At 42.3% G+C, this 12,529-nt stretch overlaps 2 protein-coding genes across 7 annotated transcripts in view; one reads left to right on the top strand and one right to left on the bottom strand.

The window, feature by feature from the left end:
- LOC122571463 (netrin receptor UNC5C-like) overlaps positions 1 to 12,529 on the bottom strand; it is a 393,753-nt gene that overhangs the window by 219,847 nt on the left and 161,377 nt on the right. The gene's annotated exons all lie outside the window — the stretch shown is intronic.
- LOC122571465 (netrin receptor UNC5C-like) overlaps positions 1 to 12,529 on the top strand; it is a 44,697-nt gene that overhangs the window by 22,516 nt on the left and 9,652 nt on the right. For 3 of the 6 annotated variants that reach the window (XM_043735227.1, XM_043735225.1, XM_043735226.1), the window contains exons 3-7: positions 8,078 to 8,491; positions 9,556 to 9,837; positions 10,315 to 10,482; positions 11,330 to 11,362; positions 11,846 to 12,010. In XM_043735227.1, the coding sequence (XP_043591162.1) occupies positions 8,078 to 8,491; positions 9,556 to 9,837; positions 10,315 to 10,482; positions 11,330 to 11,362; positions 11,846 to 12,010 (1,062 nt within the window). The remainder of the gene's footprint in view (positions 1 to 8,077; positions 8,492 to 9,555; positions 9,838 to 10,314; positions 10,483 to 11,329; positions 11,363 to 11,845; positions 12,011 to 12,529) is intronic. The other 3 variants (XM_043735228.1, XM_043735229.1, XM_043735230.1) reach the window with 3 other exon arrangements.

Genomic DNA, 12,529 nt, shown 5'->3' with positions numbered 1-12,529 from the left:
CTGTTACGATAAAGATCGATCGAGATACGAAACAGACGAGAGGACCACTCGTGGTTGACGTATGTATATCTCTCGTTAACCGGAATGACGATAGAATAAAGTTCCCTGGGAGCAGGGAACCAGTAGAGACTTGACTGGCATTATTTGGGCCCGAAGGTCGTGAACTGTGAATGGCTTGGAACACAATGGCAACTCGAGGCGGTCAGGCGCCGTCTTATTGTATATTTCAGTACACCCTCCAGGCCGGAAGTAGTCCTTTTTTCTCCAAGGGACCAATTCATGGGAAACGTTAATTCTTCAACGACTACCTTTCGCCACCTTTCGCCGAAAGTCGCTCAAAATATTTGCCTCGCACCTGGCGTTGACTTTTCTAGACTGGAATAAGTGTCGTTTCGGATAATCCGGGAATAGAAGTCGCTCTTGAAAAAGCTTCCCTTTTCAATTGCCCACCCTAGCGCGACTTATGAAAACATTTACTTGTTGAAAGAGCAGCATTTTGTTTATCTGAATATTTTTTTTTGAGAATATGGAAGTTCGTATTAATCGATTAATTTCTATAACGTGAGACGCCGAGATACTGTCTTTCATGACTGAAATTCTTCTGATGTATCGGGATATCGAAGTACAATAACATTCACTTACATGGAGTTGAATAGTATGACCTGTTGTTTTGTAATACTTTTTCGTATTGCCAGGGCATAGCACACTTACGCGATTCACTCATTGCATGATTTTTTAATATTTTGATACATTAATATTGCATTTATTATCGTAACTGTATCAATGTTGTATCGTGTTTCTGGTGGAATATTATGTATTTTTGAATCCTATATTATACGTAAAGGAATACACTAAATTGAATTTATGAATGAGCATTTCCCTATTTACACGCCCGCTACCATGCATGCCTATTCATTATATTATTTTAAACAAAATTATATAGCAGACAGATTAATAATTCCAGACTTAAATAAGTAAAATCTAAAATCATAACGTATTCAACAACCCCCTCCAACGTAAAACAACAATCACGTAAAATCAACAGCGTTATGGTTATCGTCCACATTGCGAAATTCATCGCGACAATTTCCCCTTTCTCTCATTGTTCAGAAAAGAAAAACGAGATAACAAAGAGTCTAGCCTGTTACATTCAACGTGTAATAACGCCGATCACGCGAGGATCGGCTACTTCTACGGAATCGGACTTCCTGGAAATTCAATTCGCTCCCTCGGCCTTTTTCCCCGCAAATTAGCACCCTTCAGCGGTGACGCGGTGTCAAGGTGTCAACGAGGGTCGCTAGGGCGAGCACCTTGATTTCGAGGCATCGTTAGATGCGCGGCTCGCGGGTGATACGCTGTATATACGCGTAGCCACGGAAGAGGCGCAAGAGTCAAGCGGCGGGGTCAATGAAGCCCGGAGCACGAAGCGTTACTCTTTGGCCGACGTTCGGCCTGCTAAAATAACAAGGCACGTGACGCGAGAAAACAAGGAAGCTCTTGTCTCTTCCTTCGTCCGTCTTTCTTCTCTTCTCGCTTCGACTGGCCTTCGTTCTTTCCATTTTGCTTCTCTTTCAATCTTTCCCCTCTCACCTATTCCATCTTCTCATTCGATTTGTGTATTTTGGTATCGCGTAGGAGATTAAGGAAGATTTTACCGAATCTTCTCAACATGTTCACGTTCTTGTTGATTCTTCTTAATGTCATGTAAATTGGAAGTCACATGCTTATATGTCTTCGGGTTACAGAAAATTATGAATCATGGTCTTATCTCATAAGCAAATAAATCTCTGGTTTTAGAAGTTTACTAAATTCAGTGTGTTGAAGTACTGATGCATTAGTAAAGTATATATAACATACAACGTATTAAAAAGTAAAGTTGTTCAGGCGCATTTTGTATATTGCATTTAGTACATTTTAATGCATTTACTATATTGACGTTAAAGATACTGGTAGTGTGGTCGGTATTATTTGTTTATGTAATTGAAATTCTTTAATCCTGGTATCATTGGTCACCGATCGCTTTTATAGCCGTCATTGTAAAATTTAATGTCGCTGTTTAGTAACCGTCATGACAGTCATATAATCCATACTCATAAATCAATATCCTTACACCAGCCCTTTCTTTGAAGAAGTTTCTCAGCCCCGTTCCTCTGTCGTACCTCTCCATTTTTCAACGGCTTTAACTCGAGCATAAGAGGATATATTAGCAATTAATGAACTGTCTGAAAGCCTAGAAAATATTCTTTTCCAAAGTACCAAGCGTCATATGAATGGAACTCGTTTCCAAGGACGGAAGACATTGACCAGCCGCCGCCTCGAAATAGAGTCGTCGTCGTTCAAGTCCTCATTGTTCGCCACTTTCACCGCCATAAATAACCTAGTCCTAACACCCTGCATACACCTCTCGCCTCACCTAACCACAAATCTATTCTCCATATCCGTAGTTGAAACAAAAATACACATCTCGAAATCTCCCGCGCCGTATCGCGTCCCATCCAGAATCTCTCTCCCTATCGGTCTCCACTTCCTTCGAATCTTCCCCATCTCTGACGAAGCACGTTCTCTAATCTACATCGTCCGCCTCTCCCCCAATAGCGCGTATGTTCCATTGACTCGCATAGCCGGCAAGAGCCAACCGTGCTGCAGGTACCTTTGTTAATTAAGAGGCGTCATGTGTGGCCCCTCAACCGTAGGTACACGTTGAAACTGTACACGCTCGTGTTCGTGTATCTGCCCGGCGTAATACGTGGTCAACCTATATAGTGACCACGCGAGACTTCCCCTATATGTATGCATGTGTAGATGCATACACACAGAAACACATATACAGGGTGATTTTGAAATCGTGGTAAGTGAAAATGTGAAGGATGTGATTCTTTACGTAAAAGTATTGGGTTGGCAACTAAGCGATTGCGGATTTTGTGCGGATTTTAGGTGGTATTGACAAAAAAATCACTTAATTGCCAACCCAATAGATCGAAAAAGATATCGGATAAAATGTATTCGCATGACGCTTCGTTTGCAGGAAAATTTAATTTTGAAATGTGTTATGTATGATGTTAGTAGAAATTCGTTTGTAAGTGTCATGTTCGTCTCATTTGTATGTTTAAAGATTTCTCAAGTACACGGGTAAACTAAACATGTTCAAATTCTACTTTTTCGAAAACGAGTCATTGCATGAAGAAACTTTTGTTGAAATGCGTCAATATATCGTGAATGTTGAAATGCAGACAATATTAAAACCGTTATACAGAATAAGCAAATTATACGATATTTTATTATGTCGTTATTATATCGTTAAATTGTTATTAAATCTTTATATCATTTAATACAGTTAAATTTTCATTAAATTTTATGTGAAGCAAACGCGTTATATCTTATTATATCACATTAAATTCATTATACATATATCGTTATATTAATAAATCATATTTATTCTGTATTTTTACGTGACAAACCACGTCGTTTTCAGCTGCGTGTATCGCAATTTTAGAATCACCCTGTAAGCATAGAGGGAGCTCTTGTATCCAGGCAAGGGACACGACTAACTATCCAGCTACGCTGGCTAACGAGGGGCCTCGTGCAGATCTCGTGGTGGCTATTCGATGGCGGGACCGGATTACACCGTTCCGTTCCGAATTATCGGAAACCGATGAGCTCGGTTTTTCCGTAGAACGCACGGCTCGCGTGTCGCGTGACGTTGCTCAATTAAGTTCGCAACCCCGGAACTCTTGCTCCTTTTTTGTCCCCGTTGTTCCCTCGTAGATGCGGGGGTGGGTTGTTTAGGGGGTATTTGCCACAAGCAATTACCGTGGCGCGATGGAAAGAGATTTCGACGGAGGTCGGCTTGTTCGGGAGGTGCGGCTGATTCGGTGATAGATCGGAGATTAACCCAGGTTCCAGCCTCGGTGGTGGAGGCAGGGTCGATGTTGGAGGTTTCGGGGTAGGTGTTCGGAACCTTGTTCTCCTTGCTGTAGATCCTACGGGATAACGTTTTTGAGTTGGTGTGTGTCGGGTTACGTTAACGTTTATACATATCGCAGAGACGATCGAGATATTAGGTTGCAATATATGAAACCTTAGGTCCTTAAAAGGGATAGGTTAAAGAATCAAAGTCATTTATGGAACAGAGAATTCTCATCTTTAAGAAATGTTCGTCGACGAAGAAAGATTTAGGAAATTGATAAAAGAAAATCAAACGCGCGTTGAATGTTATCTGCTGTGAATAATTACAAGAATCTTCTAAACGTCTTCCAGTAATCTCAGCGACCTAGCGATGAAATTAGATAACACGCACATATAGCAAGTTAATGCGGACAGTTATAGAAGAGATATCGTCCCACATTCGGGAAATTCATTACAGTCTCCGAAACACGAGGCTTCGTTAACTTTCTAACAGGAACAGCCTCTGAAAGAGTCTCACGTCTAGATCGGTAATTTAAATTGCAGAAGCTTATCCTGACTCTCCTTTGAATCCACGTCGGAAGCTTAAAACCTCATCTATCAAAGAATTACTATCCGCGGCTAAATAACCAAGGGGAACCGTAGGAATAATCCACGCAAAGGAAGCAAAACGCGCAAAACAGCTCTGTTTCACCCCGTTCGGTCCCTCGATCGAGCCGAGTTTCTCTTTTTCTCGAGCTCGTGCGCGCGTTATATCGCTCGATTAAGCGCTCATCCGGTTACTCTATTTTTTCCTCTCTCGTAGCCTCTCGCGATGTCGAGGAGAAAAAAAATCAGCCGCGGGGGGTTGCAGCGAAAAGAGGGGAGGGGTGGCGCGCGTGAATTAGCGTGGTACTGGGTGAGCGTGTACGAGCAATCAAAGACACATTGAAGAGGGAAAAGAGATCTGGTTGTGCGCGAAAATGGCCAGTCGGAATTTATACGAACTCGTCCCGAGGAATTAGACGGGGAAACGATTCCGCGGAACTTTATCGGCCAACCGATCAGCGGAATTATCGGAAATCGATGGAAATCCTCTTTCGCCGACTGTTCGTGTCTCCTCTTGGCCTCGCTCGATTGAGTCCTCTGGGTCTTCTTTTCCTTCCATGTTTCTCTTTCTTTCTCTTTTTCTCGCTGGTACTACACTCGATTCCACGGATCGCGTGTTTGCGAACGTGTGCACACAAAGAGAACGGGGCTTTGACTGAGCTAACTGAAAAGAGAGAGGAAGCCGAAGGCGCGAAAGGAAAACACCGTGGATTGATGGATAGTCGTGTAGATGGTCGTTTGTTTTAATCGACTCCGTGGAAATCGCCGCTTCATCAGAGTACTGTAATAATGAAAGGAAGAGAACGAAGTGAAGCACATTTTTTAGCGAATGCAATACAATGGATGCTCGTATAATACGTCTAACGTTATAGGAAATAGCATTACACGAAAGCACATGGCTTATAACAATTCAGGTAGACGAAGTAAACTTTTACGTCTTTCATAATTAGAATAAAAAATTCCGTTTAAATGAAGCCCACTTATTCGAACGAAGCCTTAATTAGTGTCTGATTAAATGCCGATTGAATCTACCTATCTGAATCTACCTTCCCTATTATACTACGAACAATCACAATGAAAATCATATGAAATGATATAAAAAAATCGTAGATGTTGAATTTTCTCATGACGATCCGTGATACTTTGCGATTAGGAAATTCTCGATCCGTACTTTTTATCGACTCAATGTCCACGTTCGACAACCTGGTGTATTCGTAAAAGACGAAAAAGGGGACAATAGAAAAGGAATCACAGGTGTGAAAAGAAAACATCGTGGATGGGCGAATCCCATGGTGCAGGATATTCGTTTTAATCGACCTAAACCCACAGAAAATCGACGTTGCCAGCGTGGTGTCGATATAGCACGGTCGCGGTCGTCCAAAGTGGCTAACGACGACTCTTGTACGAACTGATTTGGGGAAAAACTGGCCGTACTACGATTCCACCCTATCGGCCAATCGATCGAGATCCATTATCGAAAACCGATGAAAATTCTCTTTTAGTTGCGCTTCGATTCGCCACGGTACGTCACGTCGCCGAAAATTTTTGCTTGCTCCTCCTCCACCCTTTCTCCTTCTCTCACCGATATATACATATATGTGTCTTTTTTCCTCTTTTAGTTCGTTCGTTCATTCGTCCGCCGACGCTTCTCATTTGCTCGTTGTGCGATTCCCATCTCCGCGGGCCGGATATCGGAGGTATCTGCTCGCCATCGAATATAAATTCTGACAATTTTTTTCGGCGTGAGAGGCGAATTTTTGTTTCCTCGTATTTTCCCGATTCATTCGGATGACCGGCTGCTTTCCGTAAAACGCGTGAAAAATAACGAGCAAGGACAACGATAAAAAGCTGCGACGTCCGATTGTAACGTCTGTCGATCACGATGTCCATCCGATGTGCACGCGGATCTTGTCGCTGATATTCAAGCTTCGCATGATTGACGCGGATATACTTGTAGAATCCTCGGCAAGATAATACGAATCGTTATGGACAGCGTAAATAAGATAAAAGAAAGTGAGTTGATAACTCTGACCGCTTTGATTACCACCGTGTCATTTTTAGAGATATGAAAATATTTTATTCCTATAAAATATATAGCCCAGAGAGAATTATATTGTATATCTGAGTAATAACATTTTTATGACTCGTGAGGACTTCTTGGACATTTCAACATCTACTTTTTTAAACAGTGACTGTTTATGCAAATTTATATTTTCATCAACTCAAGAAATGGAACAAGGAAATTTCTTTCACCTAGTAAAAATAGCTAAAAAATTCTACCAAATGTCCAAATTGGACAAATTGTGAATGCAAAGTATTAAATAAAAAAAAAACCTAGTAAAAATCGTAACAAGTAGTACCGCTACTCTTGAATATTTTATTAACTGCGTGTCCTAAGCGTATTCGATGCAGTTTTACACTTTCAGAACATGTCCTTAATAAAACAACATACGCCAGATATAAAGCTCTTCTCCGAAGAAAGGCACACAAGTTTTTGCAATATCGGTTTCTATCACAATCCCGCTGCACGAGTGGCAATTTCATTTTTCCGTTTCCCCTTCTTTTGGGAAGCGGTGCGAGACGGAGAAGTCGATATACGAGAACGAGGACGATTATCGCGATGAAAATTGTGGCCCTCGGCCAAATGTCGCACGGGGATAAAGGTCTAACCGCTGGTTGGCGGGAAATGCATCGGACTTGTGCACCGGTGCGCCGCGTAAATCCGAAAATTCATTACTGCAGCCTCTCGCGAGCGAGCGAGCGAGCGAGCGTGTAAAACGGCCCGATTGTTCGCGAGTAGGACGTTCCGGCAAGCGAGACGCCTGGCAGTAATGGGCCGGCGTCAGGATTTACAAGGGGATGGTGACCAGCGTTGGCTATTGTTGACAAGCAAATATAGAATTTTCACGATTCCGATGGAACAATCCCCCGGGAGCGCTGAATAACGTCCGCGCGAATTAATAACTCGATCGTAAATTACGATTACGGAGGGTAGAGAAGGGATGGGTTCGTGTATTTAGAATTCAAATGACTGACTGCGCTCCCAGCCTGATCCTGCCTGATTGCCGGTACCCCCATCCGCGCTCCGATTTCTGCCACATGTTAATGACGATAATCCAATTCTATGAATTTATCAGGAACTGATAATAACCAGCGACGTTCGTTTTGATTTGTCCACCAGATTCGAGATTATCGTCCGGCTGGTTTTAATTTGATGTGAAATCATGTGAAGATTGCGCTATATGTGTGCATATTATATTTATTATCGCATTGCGATAAGCGCTTATTGCTTCAGTAATATGAACAAAAGCGGTATTACGAAGAGGAAGTTTGATTTTCAGAGTTGTATGCCGAAACGATGTTAAGGTTCATCGATTGTTCCATAATTTCTTCTTTCGAAAGAAAGGTGACTTCGATGAAACCGTATTACAAAGTACAATATAGAAACATTAAATATACACAAAATTGTAGGCAATAATCGAAAATCATTTTTGGCACATGCATATATCATAAAACTTTGTCTAATGCAATATCTGCCAAAGAAAAAATGCAAAAAGTATTTAATACAAGTTTGATTTTGTTCCAGAAGGCGAGGACGCCGCGGAAGACGAAGATTCCTATCTCCTGGAAGAGGACGACGTACCTTCAGCGACAATAGCCACCGACACGGAACTAATCTCCGAGGCAGGAGGCCATCTGCCCGTCTTTCTCACCGAACCAGTCGATTCGTTTGTGGTGAAGAACAAACCGGCCACGTTACATTGCAAGGCCGCACACGCGTTGCAGATCTACTTCCGGTGCAACGACGCGAGGGCGGAAGATTCGCAGCAACAGGATTTCGTAGACCCTCACACCGGCACTAGAATAGTCGACTGCGAATTGAACGTAACCAGAGACCACATCGAGGAATATTTTGGCAGAGACAAGTTCAAATGCGAATGTATCGCATGGTCTGGTTCCGGACAGATTAAAAGTCAGCCTGCGACTGTCGATGTTGCTTGTAAGTGCGAAAATAATATTGTTCGATCGTATTGTCAAAATGAATATTAGTTTGATATTAATTTGAATAATATTAATTTTTGAAATGTCTCGTAAGATTGAGATCCAATTTTCTGTGTTTTGTAAGTTAAGTAAGTTGTAAATTGTCTCGGCAATTTAAAACAATTTCTGGCATTCTGGTTATTGGATATACCGATGAATTATAAAATTAGTCGAGCGTAGACTAGTTAGTTTGAGTTGTACAGAAGGTTTAATGTAACGCGAGACATCTCAATTCTTCCAAGAACTTCGCCGATAAATATTCGGCTGTGGACAGTTGTTTGCTCCGCTGTCGGGACAGCCACGACTTTCGTCTTACTTCTGGCCCCTCGTAATTATCTTGATTCTCCTAAGCGAGGTCATTATTTAATTCCGACCCTTAATGCGAGGCAACACAATGACCGGCAACCATGAAGTTTCTAAGAGAATCAATTTAGGAAAGGACCGTTTGTTCGGTACTTTGCGCTTACGTAACTGTCGTTCGGACAAAAACTTTTGCTTCGCGAAAATGCCGTAGATAAATCACTAGAGCTCCTCTTCGACCCACTGGTCTTGTTATCAACGTAATTAAGGACAATTGCACACATTTATCAATACTCGTATTTTGTAGGTAAAACTTTGCACGGAAATTTTCTGTAAATTCGCAATATTTCTTTATCGTTAATTTAACGATCTTCTTTGCTATTTTTATCTTCCGAATTCGTCGGTATATTCAACGAATTGTACAAAAGTTTCCTTTGACTTACAACATTTTCTTATCATTATAATCTTTATGATAACTTTTCTTTCCACTTCTAGTCACTTTCAAATTTCATAGCATCGAATTTCATAGCTTTTTCTTCAACAAATTGTATATATATATTTTCTTTAATTCCCGAGATCTCTTTATCGTTATGTGCTGTCTTCAATGTAATAATTTTTCTTTCTATTTCCATGTGTCGAATCCACCAATATCTACTATTACTTTTTCTCAAAGAACCTCCGTTTGTATCGTGTTTCTAACAGCCATAAATCCCATTTTCTCAGACCTGAAGAAGCAATTCGAATCTCCGCCGTACTCGGTATCGGTGGAAGCAGGCCAGAGCACCGAACTCAGGTGTCTTCCTCCTGTGGGAGTGCCACCACCGAGGGTGTACTGGCTAAGAAATAACGTCCCCGTCGACACGGAGTCGGACACGCTTTTAGTGTCTAGCGAGGGACACCTTCTGGTTGGCCAAGCGAAGCTAAGCCATCAGGCGAATTACACTTGTGTCGCAGAGAATATCGCGGCCAAGAGGCTTAGCGAGCCTGTCAGCCTCACAGTTTATGGTAAGTTTGCTTTGATGGCATATAATTGCACGTTACTTCTCGTGATTTGTTTCCATATTCCATTTCAAAGGAATACGTGATGTAATTAGACGTAAATGACTTTGAACTTTTATTAACTCTCTATAGGCTAAATGCATTTTTTAATTTCCGGTAGATAAAACATTTTAGTATTCTTGATTTTTGAAAAATGTTTCCTGAATATTTATTTTTAGAATTATTTCTTTGTAAAAATAAAAACTCTTTCCGAAGAAATTTGACGATGAAACACAGATTGCCGACGATCTTGTTCGTCTGCTGAAGTAACAAAGCAAAATAGCTATTTTTACTATAATACTATAATATATAATATAATATAAAAATCGGAGTTTCAACTCAATGGATCAAGAATGCTATAATTCAACTCTAGCTGCATTTTCTACTCTTTCCAAGATACTAAACGAAACCAAAATTAAAATATCTATAAAAATTTGGTTACAGTGAAGGGTGGATGGTCCTCGTGGTCCGCATGGTCCGAATGTCACTCGAGATGCGCGAAAGGTGGCCAGAAACGAACTCGAACGTGCACGAACCCCGCCCCCATGAACGGGGGTCAGCCTTGCATGGGCCCGTCTCAGCAGAAGATGGACTGCAACATCGCCTGTCCCGGTAAGTGTCCCGTGAATTCATTATCCAGCCGGGACAGAATGAGATTTTCAAGGAAGCATCACGGTTCGTTAACGTCGATACGCCGTTCGGTTCCGCGACTGAACAGAGATTTCTTGCCGACGTTGTCCCTACCACGCGTCTATTTCTATCCGGTGGCGAACGAGCGAGCAAGAGATCATCGTTTTCTCTTCGTTCGATTGTGAGTCGTGTTGCGCGGGAACGACGCGACGGTCGGGCAAGCAGGTTCTACCACGACAAACCGATATTACCGATGCCAAGGGAGAGGAGAGACTCTCTCGTTTGATTTACGAGCTTCCCTCTTTCCCTCTTCGAATGTCGCCGATGTCTCAACAGGAGGCGGTTCTCAGCTCTCTTAAATTGTATTCACCTTTCGAAAACGCTTCGCGACATCCCGAAGGAGAAACCTGCACGCACGATCGACCATGCGCCGAGTGCTATTGAAAATCGTCGGGGGCAACGTCCACGGGAAACGTGGCGGGGAATCGCGGAGGATCGACGAGTGAAATATTAACCCCTTGTCTCGTGGTTCGCGCTGACACGCTGCACTGGCAGAATTTTGATATGGTTACTCGTTTTGAGTGTTATCCTCGACCAAGAGTCGAGCTCTTGAATGTAAATGGCAGGTAATTGGAAAATGAAGATGGATATGCATATATGTATTTTCTGTTTGGTAAAGGCGAGAATGGCGAGACAGGGAGTTAATTAGAAAGTCTATTGATACTATTGACTGTCGCTTATGTGTGCGCACGTGTTTCTCACTAACTGTCTGTCCCGCTTTCGATAATGCACCTATACGTCTTTCTGTCTAACGCTCGCTTCGGAATAGCCGGCACTCTGGAGGAGTTTACCAACGCTCTAGGTAAGTGTATACTCGTAAATCCGCTTCAAAAGCCAACCATTAAATTAAAAAAGAAAAACAAGGAAGAAAGACAGAAAACGTCCACGTAGAATATCCACATAATATTCCTATTCAAAAGCAAACGCTAGAAAAGGGAAAAAGATTTCCCTCGAGGGAAAGAATCATTTGTAAGTATCGCGTCGGAACTACTCGAATCATGGTCAAAGATCGAACGCATACGGAACAGAGACTGCTTTTTTCCACGGGGCCGGTACGAGTCAATTAAACGGAAAGGAAGTGAAGTCCTCGCGACCGAATTGACGAGTATGGCTTTCGAAAAAGGCTCGTGGGGATACGGACGAGTTACGAGTCTCGCTGTCCCGTTTCCACGTAACTTTTTACCCATCGCTTTAACGGCGATCCGAGTTCCCCTTAACGACCTCACGAAAGAAAGGCGATCCTTCGAACCGTTCGTCTCTTTTTTCTTTTCCCGGGGACACACAGTGGTGGACGGAGGATGGTCCAGATGGTCGGCATGGTCGGTGTGCGGCACCGACTGTACGCATACAAGAAGAAGATCCTGTGACGAGCCACCACCCAGCCACGGTGGACGACCTTGTCAAGGGAGGGACATCAGCGTGGCGAATTGCACCGGCGGCATGTGCAACAGTAAGTCACGAGATCCTTTCCCACTTGTCACGACTCTCTTCGGCGCCACATCGGCTCATCCACGTGTAAAAGATACCTTGTTCGTGAGAATACACAGGCTAATCACCCTTAAGGTGGATCGAGGGTAGGCTGAATGACTCGAAAGATAGTAGAAAGCTTTTCTTCGTAGATCGGATAAGGAATAATAAATGTTCGATGATTCGAGTTTAACTGGACTCCATTTTATCGGTAAAGTGAAACTTTGTGGTGTTTGGAAAGTCTGTTTGGGGATTCAGAGTTCTGAATTTTTCTATAGTGTGAGTTGAAGGTGATCAGTGTGTAATTAGAGTTGATTAACGACCGAGTAAAATGAATATTCAAATAGTTTTATGTTTTCTGTTTTATGAAGTCGATCATTCCTGAATAATTATAGACTATAATTATCTTTATGACTACTGCTTCTTGCCTCGCATAGAGAATATACTTATCATAAATTAATCTTTACTCACCATTCGCGGCAAACGCTTTGATAATCGTGCC

Source organism: Bombus pyrosoma, linkage group LG10 (assembly GCF_014825855.1).
Source record: "Bombus pyrosoma isolate SC7728 linkage group LG10, ASM1482585v1, whole genome shotgun sequence".
In the NCBI taxonomy this organism is placed as follows: Eukaryota; Metazoa; Arthropoda; class Insecta; order Hymenoptera; family Apidae; genus Bombus; species Bombus pyrosoma.
The sequence above is the reverse complement of the archived record's forward strand: the minus strand, read 5'-3'. Positions and strand labels throughout refer to the sequence as shown.